This window comes from Salvia splendens, chromosome 14 (assembly GCF_004379255.2).
Source record: "Salvia splendens isolate huo1 chromosome 14, SspV2, whole genome shotgun sequence".
NCBI lineage: Eukaryota > Viridiplantae > Streptophyta > Magnoliopsida > Lamiales > Lamiaceae > Salvia > Salvia splendens.
In genome coordinates this window covers 9,327,297-9,350,617 of record NC_056045.1, presented here as the reverse complement: position 1 = coordinate 9,350,617, position 23,321 = coordinate 9,327,297, and the positions used below count along the sequence as shown (strand labels likewise).

At 39.7% G+C, this 23,321-nt stretch overlaps 2 protein-coding genes across 2 annotated transcripts in view; both read left to right on the top strand.

Annotated features, from left to right (window-relative positions):
- Positions 1 to 4,222: 4,222 nt before the first annotated feature.
- Positions 4,223 to 5,182, top strand: LOC121763504 (protein ALP1-like; the record flags this gene model as incomplete). Its single annotated transcript, XM_042159526.1, has 1 exon — positions 4,223 to 5,182. A coding segment is annotated over one exon (960 nt), but the record flags the coding sequence as incomplete, so codon positions are not given.
- A 5,114-nt stretch (positions 5,183 to 10,296) lies between these two features.
- Positions 10,297 to 23,321, top strand: part of LOC121764565 (pantoate--beta-alanine ligase-like) — a 109,819-nt gene continuing 96,794 nt past the window's right edge. The window contains exon 1 of the mRNA XM_042160574.1: positions 10,297 to 10,475. The gene's annotated coding sequence lies outside the window, so the exon portion shown is untranslated. The remainder of the gene's footprint in view (positions 10,476 to 23,321) is intronic.

Below are 23,321 nucleotides of genomic sequence, written 5' to 3'. Positions count from 1 at the left end.
GAACTAAGATATTTTCTACTTTATCCATAATAAATTCTAGAATTCTAAAAGAGTAATATATGAAGTATTTGAATAGCATAAAAATGAAAAGGAAAAAAAAGCACTGATATGGGTTATGGAGGTATATGGGAGTGCAGCAGAACCTCTATTCGGTGTCCAGGCACCAACTCTAGCAATTTCAGTAACATCAGAAAACAATCTTACAAATGCATAACAGCCTTTTCCCATGAAGAGAAACAAACAAATCAAGTTCCAGTGAACTTATCATAATGTGGTCTCTATAAATAAATTCTACTCTTTTTCTCGCACCAAAATCTTATACTCTTTTTCTCTGTGGCTAAAAATCCAAAAAAAAAAACAAGACTTGCTTGCAAATGACAAAAGATGGCATTATACTCTTGAAACTAGGCCAAGAATTACACTCATCCTGCCCAAAACCATAAGTTTTAAGGCAGGACACGTGAATATAAAAGAGGTTGTTAGTACTATAAACATAACATAAATTTGTGCCTGGAAGAAATTATTTTCCTCAACTTTATTACCAAAAAATTCAGCAATAAAACCATTGATCAGAGATAGGAATATTGAGATGACTTGGTGCAAAAACTAGACACTAAGTTGCCATTATAATTCTGCTTTTGGTGTGAGACAGTTACACACAACTCAACTGAGTCTGATCCTCACCAGACAAAGAACACTAGAATTTAGCCAAGAACAATACTACCTCCGTACCTTAAAAATAGAAACTATTTCCATTTTGGGTCGTCCCTTAAAAATAGAAACTATTGAATCTTATCCCACAATCCCCTAACACTACTTCCACTACTTTTTCTCTTCATCTCTCTTACTTTACCAATTATTCTCTCTTACTTCACCAATTGTGCATTAGTTTCAAAAGTTTCTATTTTTCGAGGACAAAGGTAGTAAGTAAACATCAGCTATAATATGGCAAAAACTCGTGTGCGTCATCTAGTCCAATTAGAGTTCCTCAAGCCCCCCAATTATATGAATTATTATGATCGATTAATCACAATTACAACTAGAATTAAATTAAAACAGATGCAATGGAATTGGCCTCTTATAGAGCAACAATTAAGAATCATAGAGAAGCCCACAGCACAGAGAACAAATCGAACCAAAGATGAGTAACATAAAAGAAAAACTTTCAATCCAACGATTCAATAACTCTGTAATCATTGAAATTGAGGACGATTTAACATACTATGAATTAGGGCATATTACTTGGGGGAACCAAGCAAGCTAGCCTGCTGGAGCTCGAGCTCGTTGAACTGAGCCTCGCGGTCCATTTCAATGATGAGGGGGACGACGAGGACGAGGAAGGTGGTGCCGACGATCCATGCGGCTTTTCCGGTGCTCTTGAGGAGTTTGGAGGCGACAAAGGCGGTATCGGAGGCCGCCTTCTTGCCTTTGTAGACGATAGGGGACTCCGAGACGGAGGAGGAGACGCGAGAGAGGATTCCGGCGTCGGATGACATGTTTCTAGGGTTTGGTGTGGATAATCCAATCTGTTCTATTTATGCGGTGTCTATCCTCCTTCGCGATATGGTTGGCTAGTGCCCACTAGTGTTGTTAATTTAAATTATTGGTCAAAATATTATCTTTTGAATTGTTTGGTCCCGAATAAATAAAAATGGATCGGACTTGGTCCATTTTATACGAAACAGTTTATTTTTAACGGCCAACTTCCTCTCCTCCGCCTCTGCCCTCCACTCCTTCAGCTTCTTCTCGGCATTCACATGCTGCAGCCTCCGCCCACTCATATCCCTGCAAGCATCAAAATTGTTCGTTTTCTTCTGCCCCGCCTTCGTCACCGCCCCTCTCAACAACGACCCAAACCCCCCTTTCCCACCCCTAAGCCTAAGAAACAAATTCACCACAATAGGAAACTTCCCAAATCCATCCGAATGACATCGAGTAAAGCCTCGATCTTTCTCTAATTCGATACTGGAATCGCAAAATAGGGTTTCAGAAAATTGGGACTTCCGGCCGAATTGGCCGATGATTAGGGTCTGGTGATCATCGAGGATACGAGAATTGTTAAGGAGGAGCTAGAGGCCGGAAGGGATGGAGGTTAGGGCTCTGATGCGGCTTTTGAGGGCGGAGATGGATACCGAGGGAGCGTCAAAATTTAAGATCCGGTGATTTCCATCTAGTCAAATGCGTTGACCGTTAAAAATAAACGATTCTGTCAAAAATGGACCAAATCCAATCCATTTTTATTTGTTCGGGACCAAACAATTCAAAATATAATGTTCTGGACCAAAATTGTAAAATCGTCATATGTTTAGGACCACTTTTAGCTTTTACTCTAATTTATTTAGTATTGTTCGTTTTGATTTATGTATTTTGTTCGATTTTAATACATTAAAAAATGTTATTAAAATTTTTTATTTTACAAAATTCATAAAAAAAATAAACCTTGATTTATTATTATTTTTATTTATTTGAAATTTATAGAGAAAACGAGCAAAAATCAAGATTTAATTTTTATGAATTTTATGAAATTAAAAATTTACAATATTAGAATGTTGAGTGTAGTATTTAGGGTGTTAATCCATAAAAAGGTACTAACATCTTTAATAGTACTAGTATTAATCAAAACAATAAACATTAAATTTGCTTTTTAACACTAAGAAGCTAAAGTTGCACATTGTAAATAAAGTGAGAACGGAAAATGATATTATCTTCATCCCACTTAAGATGTTAACCTTTCATTTTTAGTTTGTCTAACTCAAGATGTTCACTTTTATATTTGGAAATAAATCTTTATCTCATCTTTTCTCATTAAAATATTTAACTACTTTTTTCACTCTACTTATTACACCTAACAACTCCTTCTAAAATCTCATGCCACTAAAAAATGTGGACATCTTAAATAGGATGAAGGGAATATTGATTATTGCTCCTAGCAACACTTAGACAAGTCGGATGGATGCTTCAAATTATCAAACGATTCAATGCCCGTTAGGACATGGATAACACATCAACTTGCAAGCACTAAACATGTTAAGTAGACTTTTAACTCCTGATCCTCTTGGGTAGTAGCTACACACTTATCCTAAAGCTAACTTTCACTAATTCAAATTCATACGGATGCTTAAGAAACTAAAACCAATTACTATACGTTTCATTTCAACTAATTCATTATCAAATTATTGTTTAAAACTAAAACCAATTACTAGACGTTTCATTTCAACTTATTCATTATCAAATTAATGTTTAAACAAGTCATGTATGATAATTCGTCATCCATGTTGTCTGTCTATTCCTAAGTTAAAGAGACGTTAGAAAAGATTATATCAACCATCATCAAGTGTGCACTCAAAATAAAAATTAAAAGCGATCAAAACCGAGAATATGACATAGACAAAGACAGACAAAGTAAATATCATAATAATTCAAGGTTGACGGAAGATCTTGTCTAGAAATATAATCGAAACTGTAGTGATCACTGATCACACTCTCATAAGCTGGGACGATGGCAAATCTTCGGGTTGACGGAATTTTAATCCGAACCTGCTCCAAACTCCTTTCGTGTGTTGTTCTCCTTTTTTTTTAAAAATCTGAAATGTAATGCCCAAAATTTGGTAAATTAGAATTAAATAAATCGGTGGATAGTCAAGAAAGAATAAGTTAATTAATATAAGTTTTTAAGACCATCCACAACGCGTCTCGCGCCGGGCTCGCGTCTCGTCTCGGAGAGACGAGACCCCCGCGAGACGCATTGCAGCGCCCATCTCGTCTCCAGCTCGCGACCGTCTCGTCGCGTAGCTCGTCTCGGAGAGACACGAGACGAGCTGTCTCGCCACGCGCCAGGGACACGTGGCACGTCCCCATGCGTGCGTGACGCCCACTCGCTGGCTCGCGAGTGGGCGTCGTCACTGATGACGCAATAATTCATTTTTTTTTAAAAAAATCAATTTTTAATAAATTTTTTTTTTTTCAAACGGTAATATTACCGTTAAATATTTATTTTCATTTTTTAAATTTTTAATTTTTTTACTCTATAAATAATTCTATTCCATACTCATTTCAAACACAAACACACATCTATTCCTCTCAAATCCTCTCTATCACTCCAATTTCCATCTTCAATCAACTCAAACAAATGGATCATTTTGAGCAAATGCGCCAATTAATGGAACAATCACTCGAAGAAGATCGACGACGAGAGGCGGAGGAAGCCGCACCACCCCCACGACGCTCCCGGAAGTACATCAATCGGAACCGGGAGGAAGCCGCCGCACGGTTAGTACGCGACTACTTCTGCGATAACCCGATTTGGGGAGATACCTATTTCCGTCGCCGTTTCCGCATGCGGAAACCGCTATTTCTCCACATAGCGAATACTTTGGCGGCCAGGGAGGAGTTCTTCCGAGAAGGGTTCGACGCGGTCGGTCGTCCCAGCCACACGACGCTGCAGAAATGTACTGCAGCCATCCGGCAGCTTGCGACTGGACAAACGGCCGACATATTCGACGAATACCTGCACATCGGAGACAGCACTGGGCGCTTGTGCTTGCTCAACTTCTGCAGAGGCGTCCGGGCAGCCTTCAGTGACGAATTTCTCCGGAGGCCAACCACGGAGGATTGTCAGTTCCTCCTCAACCTGCACGAACAAGTGCACGGATTCCCCGGGATGCTTGGCAGTGTCGATTGCATGCACTGGCAATGGAAGAATTGCCCGGTGGCTTGGAGGGGTTCCTACACGAGCGGCCACAAAGGCACCCACCCAACCGTTGTACTCGAGGCCGTTGCCGACTACCGACTTTGGATCTGGCACGCGTACTTCGGGGTCCCTGGCTCGAACAACGACGTAAACGTGCTCCAACAGTCCGACCTCTTTACCGAAGTTTTGGATGGTAAAGCGCCGGCCATCAACTTCGTCGCCAACAACCGGCGGTATAAAATGGGGTACTATCTCGCCGACGGCATCTACCCGAAGTGGCCGACCTTCGTGAAGACGTGCGGCAGGCCAGCGAACCCAAAGCAGGCTCTTTTTGCGCAGAAGCAGGAGGCTGCGCGCAAGGATGTGGAGAGGGCGTTCGGGGTTCTTCAAGCGCGCTTCAACATCATCAAAGCCCCGGCTCGTTCGTGGTTCATGGAGAGCATGGTCGACATCATGTATACGTGCATAATCTTGCACAACATGATTGTCCGAGACGAAGGACCCGATGCCGGAAATTGGTTCGACCCCGAATCCCCCGGAAGCTCAACCGCAAGTAGTCCGCCGCGAAGTGGAGCGCATCCATCTATACAAGAACGGTTGGCTATTCGGGCAAGGACACGCGACTCTAGCGCCCACACCCAACTCCAAGAGGATCTAATTGAGCACATTTGGGAAAACTTTGGCGGAGAAGATTAAATTATGTCATTTTTATTTTTTTAGAATTTTAATTATGTCTTCGTTTTTTTTAATGTTAAGTTGTAATATTGTTTTAATTTTAATAAAGTGTGTTTGTTTAAATTGAATTGGGTTTTAAAAAAAATTATAAATTAAATTGAATGAATAGTAATTAAGAGACGGTATAAAGACGGTTAACAGACGGAGCGTTGCAGGTTCCGTCTCTTAGTTAAGAGATGGAGGAAAAAAGGACAGTGGGGCCCTCAAATAGTGCTCAAATAGTAGTTAAGAGACGGTTTAAGAGACGGTATAGAGACAGCGTTGTGGATGGCCTAAGTATTTTGCTTGAAAATTTATTGCAGAACCAAATATTAAACGTGTTAGAAAGTTTATTAAGAAAGAGAAGAACGAGGATTAATTGGGAAAGCTCATTTAAATCACTAAACCTTTAAAAAAGATGGAAAAATATAAGAGTAAAGACCAAAATTGGTCCTGAATATATGATCATTTTACGATTTTGGTCCTAAACATTATGTTTTGAATTTTTGCATCTCATACATTTCAACTCGGATCACAATCGGTCCAAAATTGACGGTTCCGTCAAATTCTAACAGTTAACGTCATTTAACTCTATTTTGACCCAATTAAGTATTTTAATTATATATTTTTTATTATTTTAAAAAAATAAAATACAAAAATAATGTTAAAAATATTGAACTAATACAGTTTAAAAATGATGAATGCTTCGTTCCAGTCATGGCGATTCAGTTCACAATCAGCAAAATTATTGAACTAATCCGGCGGCGCCAACGAGTCCTTCGAGCAACATGTTACCGGCGGCGATGAAACCGACCCCTAATTCGATGCGGAGGAAGGATGAGGATTGATACGATCATATCACAATTAATTAGTTATCTTTGATTCACCAAATCTTTCCACATATTATTTTCTTATTTGGTAAGTTAGGGTTTAGTATTATAAATATGGAAGAATGTAATTATTTTATCATTGAAGGAATCTATGAAATTATCGTGAAATTGGCTCAATTGAGTAGCAAACAAGAAACATCTCCTAAGGTTGCCGACGAGGCTGATCTCGCGCTCAACCACCCCTCCGCCGACCCAAACGCTTGGGCGCTCGACAACAACGACTCTCGTTTCTTGATTGTGTGTGGAGTTCGGACGTTGAGGAAGGCTTTCCTTAACAAACTGGTGCCTTCATTGCACACTCTCCATGGACGCATTTGATGACCATCTTCCGCCGGCTGGCCTCCTGACCGGGGTCAACGCACAGGCTCTGACCGGCGGGCCTTCGCGCCCACATCAGCAAGCAACTACCGCGATGACGATCAGTCGGGCTTACCGCGACGCGATTACCAGACAAGCGTTGAGCCGCCACACGATGCGGCAGGGATGACCGCAGTTTCCTCCACCGGATTGGAGAAGATCATGGCGCGTTTCGACCGACTGGAATTCCGGTTGGTTTCGATGGATCGACGAGTTGATAAACTGGAGACGCCGCGCATCCCTAACCCGGACGCTGATTCCCAGCGTGATGGATGGAAGGCCGACGAGGATCTCCCCTGGACCTTTAACCACGGTTGGAGGGAGCGTGGTGGGGATTTTCGATGCCGGTGTGGGGCTGTCCGCGAGTCACTCAACCGTGGGGGCCGCTTTCCGCAGCCCTATCACTCGCGGCCAGAGAATCGACCGCGCTCTAGTTGGGATAGACTGGCGGAACGCTACCAACAGGGACTCGATAGGGGCCAAGACCGTGCGTGGAGCTATCCGCCAGATCCCCCGAGCATACCACGGTCCTATTTTAGTCGGAATTCTTATGTGCAGCGGCGATGTTCCACCACAGAACACTACTCGTGGCTCGACCAGCAGCCCTCAACCGGCTGGCCACCGCCACCAACGTGCCGGTATCCGCCGCGTCATGTCTATTCAGCAGCACTGCCTGTCCCAAGCTCAATGAGAAAATATGAAGCTTTTCTTTCGAGATCAATATCATATGGTAGGGATGAAAGTGAAGATCTATATTGGGAGATGATGTCATCTTTCTCTCATAATAGTTCTCTGCGGAAGGTCGACAGGTGCTCGAAGACGGGTTCGGCTCCTGAGATGAAAGCTATTCTCGAGGCTTGTTCGCTTCGGAGCCTGAGTGGGACAGATTCACTAGTTAGTGATAACGAGTTCTCACATACACATTCTTCGAAGTATGCTTTGTTTACGAATGAAATGAGGGAACAAGAAGAAGAAATGTTTGATTTACCGCGTTGGAAGCTCATATGGAATATTCATTTGATAATGCTAAAGATTTCAATTATTCTTCTGAGAATGAGATGGTGGAGGAGCATAGTGCCAATCTGGGAAGTTCATTTTTAATGGACTCTAGATTAGAAATAGAGGTGGACGAAGTGGGTGATCATGGTGCATCTAATTTAGATGTGGTTGGTGTACCGAATCAGTCGATTGCCTTGATTTGTGATAAGCACGGAGTAGATGATGATAGAGATGCGAGCCCTGAAGGCCCCCGAGTTTCATCTTTAGAGGATATATATCTTCCGTGCAGCTCTGATGAGACTAACATCATATCACCAACGCCACTACCTGCTGTTGCGTTCTTTCATATCGAAGGAGATTTTAGGTTTTTGCTTAAAGAAAATGCGTATGATGAGGGTGGTGTCTACTTGAGAATTTGCAATCTTGTGGTGCAAGAATATATAGGGAAAAATTTGGTGTATGTGGCAGAAGTGTGTGGCACGTTGGGAGCCTATTCTTCCTTTAGACAGAAGAGGACGTTGGGAGCCTATTATTTCTTTAGACCGAAGAAGATCACAAGTGGTAGAGCGAAGGATCAGGAATTTAATTGCGATGAAAACTTGGGACTTCTCCAACTATATTTACACGTTCCGGATGCAGAAGTGTGCAAATGGAGACGTTCACCTTTTGACGACCACATTCGTCCGCTTTTGTTAATTTTTGGTGGAGGTGAGGAAGGGAGAAGTTCAGTTGTTCGGTATGCGTTTGATCCAGGAGGAGACGCCTCGCCAAGCTTTTGTTTTCAACTCTCGTCCTTGGTTCGTGGTTCCCACCTTGAGGACAAGGTGGATTTTAAACGTGGGGGAGTTGATACGATCATATCCCAATTAATTAGTTATCTTTGATTCACCAAATCTTTCCATATATTATTTTCTTGTTTGGTAAGTTAGGGTTTAGTATTATAAATATGGAATAATGTAATTATTTTATCATTGAAGGAATCTATGAAATTATCGTGAAATTGGCTCAATTGAGTAGCAAACAAGAAACATCTCCTAAGGTTGCCGACGAGGCTGATCTCGCGCTCAACCGCCCCTCCACCGTTCATGTCGCTGACCCAAACACTTGGGCGCTCGACAACAACGGCTCTCGTTTCTTGATTGTGTGTAGAGTTCGGACGTTGAGGAAGGCTTTCCTTAACTAGGATCCACCGGTGACGGGGATCTCGACCGCAAATCCGGTGAGCAGAAGACAGAGAGGAGAGCGGAGAGGCCGGAGACGGCGTAGGTGGCGACGATCACTTGGCCGGCGGTGTCACGCGTCTCCAATTCGGTAATGTTGAAGATGCTGGAGCCGACGACGAAGCCGAATCCGAGCGAGATCAGGTCCCCCAGGTGAGGCACTTCTTCATCTTGTGCTCGGATTGCTTCTTCGTCTCAATGATCTCATCGGAATCGGAGGCAAGGCCGAGGAGGCGGTGGTGGGGTGGCGGAGAGGGCGAAGAGGTAGGCGGAGGAACTCTGGAAGGAAGGCTCCTGGAAGAAGATGAATCTTTTTCCTTTTTTTTGAATATTAATTCAATTGTATTTTTATCATTATTTTTATTTTATTTTTTAAAAAAATATATAATTAAAATGCTTAATTATGTAAAAATAGGATTAACGATGTTGACTGTTAGAATTTGACGAAACCGTTGGTTTTGGACCGATTGTAATCCGAGTTGAAATGTTTGGGATGTAAAAATTCAAAACATAATGTCTGGGACCAAAATCGTAAAATGGTATTATGTTCAGGACCAATTTTGGCATTTACTCAAAATATAAACATGAGAAACATAAATAGAGAAAAAAAGATGAGAGAAGAATTGAATTCGAAACAACACAGAGGTAGGTCTGCTTAATCGGTTCTCCGATACTCGGATATCCGAAATCGGAACTGAAACCGACCGGGTAATTGAGGAACCGGTTCTTTTGTTTTCAAAAAATTTGGTTCCGGTTCTTACCCGGAACCGAATAATAAATAATTTTCAATTTTCAATTTTCAATTTTATAAGATATTAATTAGTATACAATTATCTAATAGGGGTTGTGTGTGTATATGTTGTGTGTGTGTTTATGTTGAGGCTCTGTGTGTGCGTGTAACGTGTTGTGTGTGTGTGTGTGTGTGTGTGTGTTTAAGGTGCTGTGTGTCTGGGTTTGCGTATGGTGTTGTGGGTTTAAGATATTGTGTGTGCATGGTGCTGCATGTGTTTAGGTGTATACTTGTTATTATTTAGTTGTGTGTTGATTTTGATTTTTAGGAGTTATACTTTTTAGGTATTTATTAAATTATTGTTTTAGGTATGGAATATTGGATTTATCTTGTCTATTTGTATTTTTGTGTGTTTCTTTAAATTTTTCGATATAAATTGCTATATTTCTAGATGTTGAATTATTAAAAAAATTAAAATTAAAACTACAAATCGGATCCGGTTCGTAACCGGAATTGGTCGGGTAAGAACCTGTCGGTTCCGAATCGAACCATCCGGATCCGGTTCCGGTTCCGATTCTGGAATTCATGAAAATTGGTAACCGGGTATCCGGTCAAACCGGACCGGATAGAACCGGAACCGGCCAGTTAAGTTGGCCTACACAAAGGAATTATTCTCTTCTCACACACACAGCGTCTTCAATCTTTATCCAGTCACCCCAATTTCTCTCCATCACGTGACCCGTCGCCGTTATTGCCTCTCCGGCGCCGCTGGCCTCCTCTGTCCCATCTCCATCTTCCTTCTATTTCATTCTCCATGGAAGTGAGATTTAAAGCTTAAAGTTCAAACCCCCAATCTCAAAGCTTGTGAAATTAAGGTAACTGCTGATTATAACTCACTTATGCTATCTTCTATGCTTGAATTTCAGATTAAAATGGATGAATTACAACTCTTGTGAAATGAATGAATAGGACCGAGTACTTGCCTTGGTGAGTTTGTTCTAATTGCTTGAATTGGGCATTAATTCAATCTCTAACCTATGAATAGTAGATTAATTGAAAATAGAAGTAGAACTTTGGAGATAAATCAGGGTTGGTCTAAAACCTTGGGATCAAACAGAGAACTTAGTTCTGTGTATTTAATTATGTTTGGAATTACGCTAATTGATTGGTTTAAATATGATTTTGGTTAGAACTTCATAAAAAGAAAGAAGAATTTGAAGCTTATGTTATGAGGTTGTAAGAACCATGGAGAAGATGATTATTGATCTAAATTTTGGAAGAGTGTCGTGAGTTAGGAAAAAGAGGGAAATCAGCCTTTGCTTGGTCCATAATATACACAAATATATTGTCTTGCTGTTGAGCATGAAGTGTTTGTGGGAATTACTCAATAATGCGCGAATATGAAGTAACTTATACTTAGTATTGTTCTTGCCCTACTCCACTTGTCAGATTCGGCAATCCCAGAGTGGTGGGAATCCTATTATAAAATTTTCTTTAGATATTATCATGTCTTAGGAAGTCCCCTTCACAATTTCAACTCTTTCATCAATGTTTGAGTATTTTTTAAAATTCATGCAAAGCAGTCACCAGCTCTATCACAAACTGACAAGCTGTTATAAAACAGTCATAACCCCTAATCCCTTGGAGTTTTTGGGAATACCTTTCTTTTTGTAAATTAAACTAGACATCAAGAGGTTCCTTGTGGTATAGGGCTTGACTCTGTGATGCTAGCTGCTACGAGCAAAAGCAATTTATTTTTTAAAGATAGTGTAATGTAGTGAATTTAAAAGCGCTACAAGTTGAGAGAAAAAAGTAAATGTATGCTAGCTAAGTAAGATATGTTTTGGTGAATTTCTGCCCAAAATCCACTCGGACAAGTAGAAGTCTTTGGAATCAAAAAGTGGATGTCACTTGGCCGAGTGGCATTTCGGCCATAAATCACTCGGCTAAGGTGGAGGTCACTTGGCCAAGTGGAGTTTTGGCATCCTTTCTGCCGAGTATAAGTCTTTGTAAGCAAAAAGTGGATGTCACTCGGCCGAGTGACATTACGACCATAAATCCACTCGGCCAAGTATACTAATTTTAACAGTTACCAATAGGATAGAGTGGGAAGAAGGATTTAGTGAAATTTGCAAATAGCATAAAAAATGCTAGGGGTGGTCTCAGGGATAATTTAGAAATACAATCAAAAGATCAGGGGCAAAATAGTCAAAAGACCTCGTATTCATTTGTATTTTCCTATGTTTCAAAAGCAGAATATATATCAGCGCCAGACTCAGCTACAAAGAGGAATCAAACGCAAGAACCAAGAAATCCTCGACCATTTTCCACCTGTTCTAGTTTCTTTTCCAAATTTTTTCTCAGGTTTTATTTTCCAAGCCTTAACAATGTTTAGCTGTAAAGTATGTTTCAGTTCAACTTCAGCCTACATTTTAGCCTAACCTAATAATTTTAGAACACAACCATACTAAACCCTAAACATCAGATAAAACCTTCCATGTTGCACTTTCACCAGAAGGCCACTGCCTCTCAAATTGGTGGTGGTGGTGACAAATTGAACCGAAGAAGTGGCTGCTAGCCTGCTACCTTCAATCGCGTTTTGCAAATTACCTCAAACGACGGTGAAATCCGGCGGTTCGGAGTCGACTAGTCGGTAGAGGCTTGAGTTTCAGAATTGAAATCAGGGCTTGAAACTAGTTGTAGGTGTGAGAAGAATTCCAGCATCTCCGTATTCATATTTTGCACTTACATGCTTTTATTTATTCATGTGCTAAAATAACAAGAAAATTATTGATCAGCTCAGCATGTTTAGATTCATCATCATCTATGTTACTGCTCACCAAATCGAAACTTCTGTTGATTCTTAGGATTAATAAAAGCTTACGGCATGAAAAATAAAGAGCCATTGACTATAATAGACAAAGATGATATGAGACGATGGTCAAGGTCCGCGAAGGCCCAAGGCAAGATTGTTGGCTTTGTCCCCACTATGGGTTATATCCATGAAGGCCATCTTTCTCTCGTCCAAGAATGCAAGCAACACTCCGACCTCACTGTTGTCTCAATCTATGTAAATCCAAGGCAATTCTCCCCCAATGAGGACCTCTATGAAGGGGTTGGTTGCAGAAGCATGCATAAAAACCGATCACATGAATTTGATCTATTTAGCAGATTATTTAGATAAATTCTATTCGCGTAATTATCACACGTATCATGCTCACAACTTGAATCATAATCATGCTTTGGAACAAACAATCCCTAAAACATGCATACTACAGAGTTAGCCAATTTACCTCGTTGATTTACTAAGGAATCGAAGATGGCTTGCGTCTTCTCCACGTGAAGATCTTCAGAACTCGACCTCGGATCTTCTGACTGGTGTCTCGGACTGTAGACTGATATTTGTGTGGGCAAATCTCACCAGTGTACTAGGACTTAAATAACGAAGACAAAAACCTACTCACGGAAGGAGAAGAATTTCGATCATCTCTCAAAATATGAGGTGGACGAAATTTTGTGATGGAAAAAGTGTGTTTTCTGTCTCCTTTATTCTCCTATTTATATTAAGTCACATATTGTGCCAAGTCAGGGATCTAAGGAATAATTTGGACATGGCCTCACCCAATTAGCTTTTTACTAATTAAATTGAACCCACAATTTAATACAAGCTTATATTGGAATATTACAAGTAGCCACTACAGAAGTAATATTGCACTGCCTTTCCAAATCCAAAATTACAAGTATTCCGGGTTTTCTTTTATTTGTTTAATTTATTTCCCTCGCTTAAGATAGAAACATCCATTAATTAATCAATGTCTACTATGGACTTAATTAATTAACATATTTTAATTTTCAAGAGTGGACTTAGCAAGAAACTCTTATTTATTATTCATAGAGTAATCAAACTCCAACTAGTTAGGTTCCGAATAATAAAACCTTGTTTCGAGCTCCTCTTGTGGATGTTATCAAACGAGACTCTCCTCGCGCACGATTCAATATAATAGCAATCCTAGTACCGCCAGATAATGATCACCACTACCCAATATACCTGGATCGTTGGGTGACGAAAAACCCGCACCTTTGGTAAGTCAAAGTAATAGATACTCAATATCGTATGCTCAATGCTAACGTACATCGATTAAGAAATTGATTATCAAGACCTCGTCTTTCAGTAGATAGCATAAAGACTCGTCTTGTTGTTTGATCCATTCAGTGCTATACCACACCAATGTCATCATATTTCAATAAGGCTTAGAAATAATCGGACTGACATTGCAACCTTTCACGATAGGTAGTCTAGGCCTATCTGGTTGTGAAATTCTTATTTTTCTTTGTTCTGGACTGACCGCGTACCTTAAATTGAGCGCAACCCACAACCGGTCTACTAAAACAAAGACTTAGACTTTGTTATGTTCACTTATACATTTAAATATGCAATAAACATCCATTAAATGTAAAACATAACAACATTACGATAAAAATAATCTGTTGCATTTATTGGAAAATAATAATTAGAGTTTTACAGTATTCAATCACTCGGAAGGTGATTTCTAGTATACAAACCCTAACAATCTCCCACTTATACTCAAAACAACTTTCGAGTATACAAAATAGTGGTGTACACGTCTAAATTTCTCCCACTTATACTGAAAGCGAGTTGAGGTCTTGAATGAGTCGAACTCCCATCCATTTAACGTGGCCCTCGAACGGTTTCACCGCCAATGCCTTTGTAAAAGGATCTGCCAGGTTGTTCTCTGACGCAATCTTAACCACTTGTATGTCTCCTCTCTGCACTATATCTCTGATGATATGATCCTTCCGCTCTATGTGTTTGCTCGCTTTGTGAGCTCTTGGTTCTTTCGAGTTTGCCACAGCACTAGAATTGTCACAATAAACGGTGATGCTCTTGGGCAGGTTCGTAACCACACCTAAATCCATAAGGAAGTTCTTGAACCATACTGCTTCTTTTGCAGCCTCCGAAGCGGCCACATACTCGGCTTCCATGGTTGAGTCCGCGATGCATTTCTGCTTCACACTCTTCCAAATTACGGCTCCACCTCCTAAGGTGAAAACATATCCTGAAGTAGATTTTCTCAAGTCCTGATCGGCTTGAAAATCTGAGTCATTATATCCCAAAGGACAGAGCTCGACTGCATTGTAAACTAGAGCATAGTCTTTAGTCCGTTTAAGGTACTTGAGTATGTTCTTTACGGCAGTCCAATGTCCTTGGCCCGGATTTGACTGATATCTTGCCACCATGCCAACAACAAAGCAAATATCAGGCCTCGTACAAAGCATAGCATATATGAGACTTCCAACTGCCAAAGCATATGGAATCCTTCTCATTGCTTGTATCTCAGACGACGTTTTCGGGCACATATCTTGAGATAGATGGATGCCATGTCTAAAAGGTAAGAAACCTTTTTTGGCGTCCTGCATGCTAAAATGACTAAGTACTGTGTTGATGTAAGGTTCTTGAGATAAGCACAACATCTTCTTTTCTCGATTTCGAAGAACCTTGATCCCGAGGACATGTCCAGCGTCTCACATATCCTTCATCTCAAACTGGTTTGACAACCAAGTTCGCACTGATGACAACATCTTTTTATTGTTTCCAATTAGAAGAATGTCATCTACATACAAAACTAAGAACACTACATTCCCCTTCTCAACTTTCTTATATACGCAGCTTCCATTTGGGCACTTTTCGAATCCAAAATTGCGAACAGTTTGATCGAAACACTGGTTCCACGATCTAGATGCTTGCTTAAGGCCATAAATGGCCTTCTTAAGCTTCCAAACCATGTGTTCTTTTCCCTTTATGGCATATCCTTTGGGTTGTTCCATGTAGATGGTCTCCTCAAGACCGCCGTTTAGAAATGCAGTCTTAACGTCCATCTTCCATACATCCCAATCCATATAAGCTGCTATAGACAACAGTATCCGGATCGATTTGAGCATGGCCACTGGGGAGAAAGTCTCGTCGTAATCGACACCTTCCTTTTGGGTATACCCCTTAGCCACTAGTCTTGCTGTCACGACCACATTTTCTAAGGACAGAAAATACGGTTGATCGCGACTAGGGGAAGATTTAAAGAAGCGGGGAAGAAAGGGGAAAAGCAACACAACTCGACCATAGCTCCAAACAAATGGGAAAAGCTCGAAATAAAATCAGAGTTTTGAACAAAATAGACTTGAGTCTTTTAAGATGCACAACAGAAGCAAATGAACGTGGTTCCATGTGTGAAGACATGAACCTCCGAGAGTCAAAATCCGACTGAATTAAATGTCTTGTCTCAATAGCACTTCCTCCACCACTTCGTTGCTCAACCTGCACATTTAGAAATATATGCAGGGCTGAGTACAAAAAGTACTCAGTGAACACATTGCCGAAAATTACACATATACATTTGAAAATATTGTCAAGCCATCATCACAGTAACACTCGGGGTGTTGTTGAAAAGACCCGAGCTTACTAAAAATATTCACATTGAGCCCTTTTTCCTGTACTTAGCCATATCTGATCACATTGTGCCGTCGAGATGGTGTTCTCGCACGGTCACCTTCTCTGCCCATCATGTCAGAGGTATTCTTGTGCCGGAAAGGTGGCCACCTTCCACGGTCACCTGCTCTGCCCAACATGTCAGAGGTAGCTTGTGTACACTAGTCCGAGCGGGGACACCACCCTCACTGGGACCCAAATTCGATTTATATCATCATTCATAATTCACTTGGCCTTAGCCAAACAGATAGGCATCATACACAAAACATTTATGGCAAGACAACATCTTTAAAAATTACGAACATGTGTTCGAGTTTTCATATAATACGATTTGTATTTTTCGTATAAGAAAGCTCACCTCGATCGCTTAGTTCCCTTAACTTAAATCTTTCGTTCCGACTTTACTTGCGAACGTACCCTTTTGAAAATATCACAATATAATAATATACTAATTAGACTCAAGGACAAAACTACTTAAATTAGAATGCATGCCTCATAATAAATCTCATTTTCTTACTTCACTTGTCTTTAAGAAATTTCTTAACTCATATATTATTTGATGCGTCTTCACTCACTATTTTCGGGCTTCGACTAAATTGGATCTACGTATCTTCTTATTTTGAAAATTTTACTCTTAACCAAAACTCTAAAATAAATTGAAAGATCAATTATTTTAGCTAGGTACATTAATGGAAGAAATCATAAAAATATTAATATAAACACTAATGAAATTTTATTTTAAAACTTAAGGCTAAAATTAAATATAATTGTTGCTTTCAAAAAATATTATTCTCTACTAGATGAAGACCCTCTTCTATTTCTTTTAGCCCAACATATAAGTCAAAAACGAAATTGGGCTTCCCTCCATTTAAAAGCCATTTTGATTTAAGCCCAAAAATTAATTAAATTCGAAAATGGGCCTCACACTCACTATGTATTGAAATCCCAAATTAATTTGAATGAGCTGGGCTCGGATTTAATCGCATAAAAGTCACTTATATAGATAATCAAGCTAATAATATAGTTTATAATAATATCGGCTTAGCGGGTCGTTACATTTTACCCCTCTTAAAAGAAATTTCGTCCCGAAATTTAGGATGTATTTAGACAAAAAGTTCGGGATATTTTTCCTTCATTTTCCCTTCTGGAAAGAGCTTTTCAGATGGAATAAATTGTGAAAGTGAGGGTATGATGAATAGAATGTAGATATCAATAATAGATTGCCAATAATATGATCAAAATGAATAGTGAAGTAGAAAAGTTTCAAGTATCCCCAGATGATAACAGAAAGACCTGAGATGGTTGGTTACAAATGGATTTGAAAAGAATAAGAAAAAAATAATTGCATTTTGCTCAACAGCACTGTAATAGAAAATCATATCAACGAAATTTTTAGAGTTTATAAACAGTTCAGGGAAACTAACTAATAAAGAGGGCAACAAGAGGAAACTAGCCATGGGAGAAGCAATGTGCCAGCTTTAACATGGAGCTTGCAGAAAAACTCAGATCAAGAGACAACAGTCATATTTGAATTCAAAAGATGAGAGTACTCATGTAAAATAAAGAGCTTGTCAATAAGTATGTCTGAAAACACAAAGGGTCAAATAAAAAGGTTTAAGGTCTCACCAGATGGTTGCTCCAATATAGTAAGACTGAAAATGATTGGGCTCAATTGGATTTGAGATAAAGAAGAATAACAAGGAACTACCCATTTGGGTCAACAACATCGTGATACTATGTCACGTTAACGAATTCACAAAGTTTATAACCAAATCATGGAAATTAACCAGTAGAGAAGACAATCAAAGTAAACTAGTTCAGGGAGAGAGCAAATTGCTTTAGACCTGGAGTTGCTGAAGAGCTCACAGCATGATGGAATAATTATAGTGGAATTAAAAAGTGGAGACTGTTCTTTATAAATTAAAGAGCTTGTCAACAAGCACATTTGAAAATACTAAAGGTCTACTAATGATCTTTGAAGAATATATCATCATTGGAGAGACAATAGTTTAGGGAAAAATGTTCATTTTAAAGGCTATAAATAAAGCAACTCCTAGTATAGGAGTTTGGTGGCAAGAATTCAGAGAGTCAAAGTATTGCTTTTATACGAAACGAGTAAAGAAGGACCATAGTCACTGGAGGTTATCAGAAAACATGAGGGAGCAAGCTCAAAACTGAAAGTAATTCACAACCCTGACATAGAAGAGGGAAAAATAATGGCACATTACCTTGCAAAAGGAGTCATTTAAGGTCTTAATTCAACAAAAGTATTTTGATCAAGGGGGATGCGAGAAAATGAAATTCATGGAAATCCAAGTAAGCGTTGCTGATGAATCTTCCTGGTTAACTACAATGGTGATACTCCGTTGTTTAACTCTTTATAGAGGATGGTAACTGAGTTATGAGAAACTTTGGTCACAAGCTATTTTCACTTTACGATCACGTCAGATGACTATATGTGGGGATTACGACTCTTTGGTACTCTTGGTTCGTCATAACTCTCGTCCTCGTAACACGTCGTTACTGCTTACTTATATTGTAGAGCTAGGTTCTTTGTTTACATTGTAATCATATTCTCTTGATATGTGTACATCGCTTAGTTGGATCAAATGTATGATCATTTGGAGTGATTGGATTGTCAAGAAAGGCAATGGCTAATCCAGATTATTCATGTCATTGAGACGTAGAAAATTGCATCCAACTTGTATCATCTTTCTAGAAACATCATTTTGTTCTATGTTGGATTGCTTTTCTCGTGACGAAGTTTCTTTCTTATCGCGTCCTTTTCTTTTCATCGCTCGGGCAAGCGAGAAATGTTCATATTGTACTTCTAAGTTCGAGTTCATATTGTGTTCTAGAAGGAAGACATAACTAAGTATTTTAAGTTCTTGGAAATTTTGATTTCCCCATTCTAGCAACATGATTCAATGATTACTCAAAAAGAGATGTCATTTCACCAATTGGTACCAGACTTGTATACTTTATACTTTCATATTTCAGTACCTTTTTTTTTATTTAGGAAAGTTACTTTTTTATTCATACATTCACAGTCTTTAGCCAAAAAAAAAGACATACTAACTATTTCTTTAAGCACGCTACAAAATTAAGAAACATCAACTATTTCTTTAGACTTAGTGTTTTCATTTGTTCACTCAAATTAACTGCATGAGTTATTTCTTCATTTCAAACTTTTAAACATCTTGACTTTCTTTTGAAAGAGAACATGCTACCTTTTTCCTCGTTGAGTGCGATTGGTGGGAGTGCTAAGGGCATTTTCATCGATTAGACAGTCTAGTGGAACAAGGCTAGACCAAAGATTTTCAAAGAAGACTCTCGGGTTCAGAGCTAGAAAGAATGCTCTGATACCACTCTGTCACGACCACATTTTCTAAGGATAGAAAACACGGTTGATCGCGACTAGGGGAGGATTTAAATAAGCGGGGAAGAAAGGGGAAAAGCAACACAACTCGACCATAGCTCCAAACAAATGGGAAAAGCTCGAAATAAAATCAGAGTTTTGAACAAAATAGACTTGAGTCTTTTAAGATGCACAACGTAAGCAAATGAACGTGGTTCCATGTGTGAAAACATGAACCTCCGAGAGTCAAAATCTGACTGAATTAAATGTCTTGTCTCAATAGCACTTCCTCCACCACTTCGCTGCTCAACCTGCACATTTAGAAATATATGCAGGGCTGAGTACAAAAAGTACTCAGTGAACACATTGCCGAAAATTACACATATACATTTGAAAATATTGTCAAGCCATCATCACAGTAACACTCGGGGTGTTGTTGAAAAGACCCGAGCTTACTAAAAATATTCACATTGGGCCCTTTTTCCTGTACTTAGCCATATCTGATCACATTGTGCCGTCGATATGGTGTTCTCGCACGGTCACCTTCTCTGCCCATCATGTCAGAGGTATTCTTGTGCCGGGAAGGTGGCCACCTTCCACGGTCACCTGCTCTGCCCAACATGTCAGAGGTAGCTTGTGTACACTAGTCCGAGCAGGGACACCACCCTCACTGGGACCCGAATTTGATTTATATCATCATTCATAAATCACTTGGCCTTAGCCAAACAGATAGACATCATACACAAAACATTTATGGCAAGACAACATCTTTAAAAATTACGAACATGTGTTCGAGTTTTCATATAATACGATTTGTATTTTTCGTATAAGAAAGCTCACATCGATCGCTTAGTTCCCTTAACTTGAATCTTTCGTTCCGACTTTACTTGCGAACGTACCCTTTTGAAAATATCACAATATAATAATATACTAATTAGACTCAAGGACAAAACTACTTAAATTAGAATGCATGCCTCATAATAAATCTCATTTTCTTACTTCACTTGTCTTTAAGAAATTTCTTAACTCATATATTATTTGATGCGTCTTCATTCACTATTTTCGGGCTTCGACTAAATTGGATCTACGTATCTTCTTATTTTGAAAATTTTACTCTTAACCAAAACTCTAAAATAAATTGAAAGATCAATTATTTTAGCTAGGTACATTAATGGAAGAAATCATAAAAATATTAATATAAACACTAATGAAATTTTATTTTAAAACTTAGGCTAAAATTAAATATAATTGTTGCTTTCAAAAATTATTATTCTCTACTAGATGAAGACCCTCTTCTATTTCTTTTAGCCCAACATATAAGTCAAAAACGAAATTGGGCTTCCCTCCATTTAAAAGCCATTTTGATTTAAGCCCAAAAATTAATTAAATTCGAAAATGGGCCTCACACTCACTATGTATTGAAATCCCAAATTAATTTGAATGAGATGGGCTCGGATTTAATCGCATAAAAGTCACTTATATAGATAATCAAGCTAATAATATAGTTTATAATAATATCGGCTTAGCGGGTCGTTACACTTGCCTTTAAGACTTTAACTTGTCCATCAGGTCCACGTTTACGTTTATATATCCACTTGCTCCCAATGGCAGTACAACCTTCGGGTAGGACAGACAAATCGTAGACGTGTTTGTCTATCATAGATTGTAGTTCTGAATCCATTGCTTTCACTCATTCGCAATGATCGACATCTGCCAGCGCCTCCGCAAAGTTCCAGAGATCTAATACATTGCTGTCCGAGGAGTGATCCATGGATTCCCCCAAACTAATGTATCTGTCGGGCTCATGCGAGACCCTCCCACTACGGCGCGGTACTACAATACTTGGAGCAGAAGTTGAAGTTTCGGGAATTGTTTGTACACTTGGTACTTGTTCTTGGTTAATAGAACTTGCGACAGAAGTTAGCTCTTCAAGAGCCACTCCACTGCTGGGTATGTATGTTTATTGGGGTACCCTATAAACATACATACCTCCGTCCTTGATCCTAGCTTAATTGGATCATTTTCCAATACATGAGCCGGGCAACCCAAATCTTGAGATGTGCTAGATTGGGTTTGCGCCCAGTCCACAACTCTTAAGGAGTAGTAGGTGCGGATTTTGACTGTAAATTGTCTAATATATGGCTTGCTGATAGCAAGACATATCCCCAAAATGAAGTAGGTAGCCGTGCATAACTCATCATCGATCGGACCATGTTTAATAAGGTCCTGTTCCTTCTTTCAGCCACGCCGTTCTGCTGGGGCGTGCCCGGCGCAGTCAGTTGGGATTGAATTCCCGACTCCGATAAGTAGTCCAAAAACTCAGCACTGAGGTATTCACCTCCACGATCAGATCGCATGCATTTGGTACTCTTACCATGATACTTCTCCACTTGAGCCTTAAAGTCCTTGAACTTGTTAAAAGACTCTGACTTGTGGGTCATCAAATAGACGTATCCAATTTTCGAGAAGTCATCAATGAAAGTGATGAAGTATCGAAAACCACCTCTTGCTTCAGTAGACATTGGTCCACATACATCGGAATGAACGAGCTCAAGTACTTCCTTGGCCCTATTGCCCTTAGCTTGAAAAGGCCTCTTGGTCATCTTGCCTTCTAAGCATGACTCACACTTATTAAAAGGTTCATCCTCTAGACCTTTAATAAGATCTTGTTGAACAAGAGAATGAATCCTCCTTTCATTGGCATGACCAAGTCTAAGGTGCCATAAGTACGTTTCGTTCATTGAACTTGAAGGTTCCTTTCGTTTCTTTGAAATTTTCGATGTTGTTTTGAGTTCTGATTTGCGATTATTAAACTGTGTAGATGTGATTGTGTACAGATCGTTTTCCATGATACCACGACAGATATAAGAGTCATCTTTCTTAATAACGAAGTTGTCATTAAAAGAAATCGAATATCCATCAAAAACTAATTTAGAAACTGAATTAAATTTCTTCTAATAGAAGGTATCAACAAAACATTCTTCAAAATAAAAAATCTATCACTACTAAAACGCAAATAAACGTCTCCCACTGCAATGGCCGCCACTTTTGTAGCGTCGCCCAGCTGGACTTCGATCTCATGATCACGTAGCCGTCTTGTCACATGCATTAAGTCAGGATCAAAACAAATATGATCAGTAGCTCTTGTGTCAATAACCCAAGTGCAAGTAGACTTCGAAGCCAAACATGACTCGACTACTAAAGCTTGGTGCATACCTGTAGCCTTGCCCTTTTTAGGACAGACTGGCTTCCAATGCCCCTTTTCACCACATTTGAAACACTTCCCCGTGGGCTTCTTGTTTGCCCTCTTCTTTTTCTTTCCCTTAGCTACTTTGCCCGATTCTGAGTTCGGTGCCTGCATTTTTCCTTTGCTAGGCTTAAAGCCAGAGGAACGAGGCGCCGAAGTCATCATGGCCGCCTTAGCCTGGACCATAAGGTCCTCTGCCGACTGAAGTTCAGTCAACAGCTCTGCCAAGGTGTAGTTCATTTTGTTCATCTCGAAGTTGAGCTTGAACTGTTGGAAGCTAGGGGGAAGACTCTGAAGGATGATAGTCACCTGGGACTCGGGATCGATTGTCCCTCCCAAGACCTCAATCTGGTTGAGGTGGCCCATCATCTCGAGGACATGGTCTCTCACAGACGAGCCCTCCTTCATTGTCTTTGACATGATACTTCGAAAGGCTTGAGACTTAGCCGTTCGATTCTGAGTGCCAAAGAGATTCTTGAGATTCTGCATGATCTCGGCGGCTATTTCCATGGCTGAATGCTGATGCTTGAGCACTGATGACATAGATGCCAACATATAGCACTTAGCCATCTCATTCGCTTTATGCCACCGTCTGTGTGCATCTCTAACTCCTG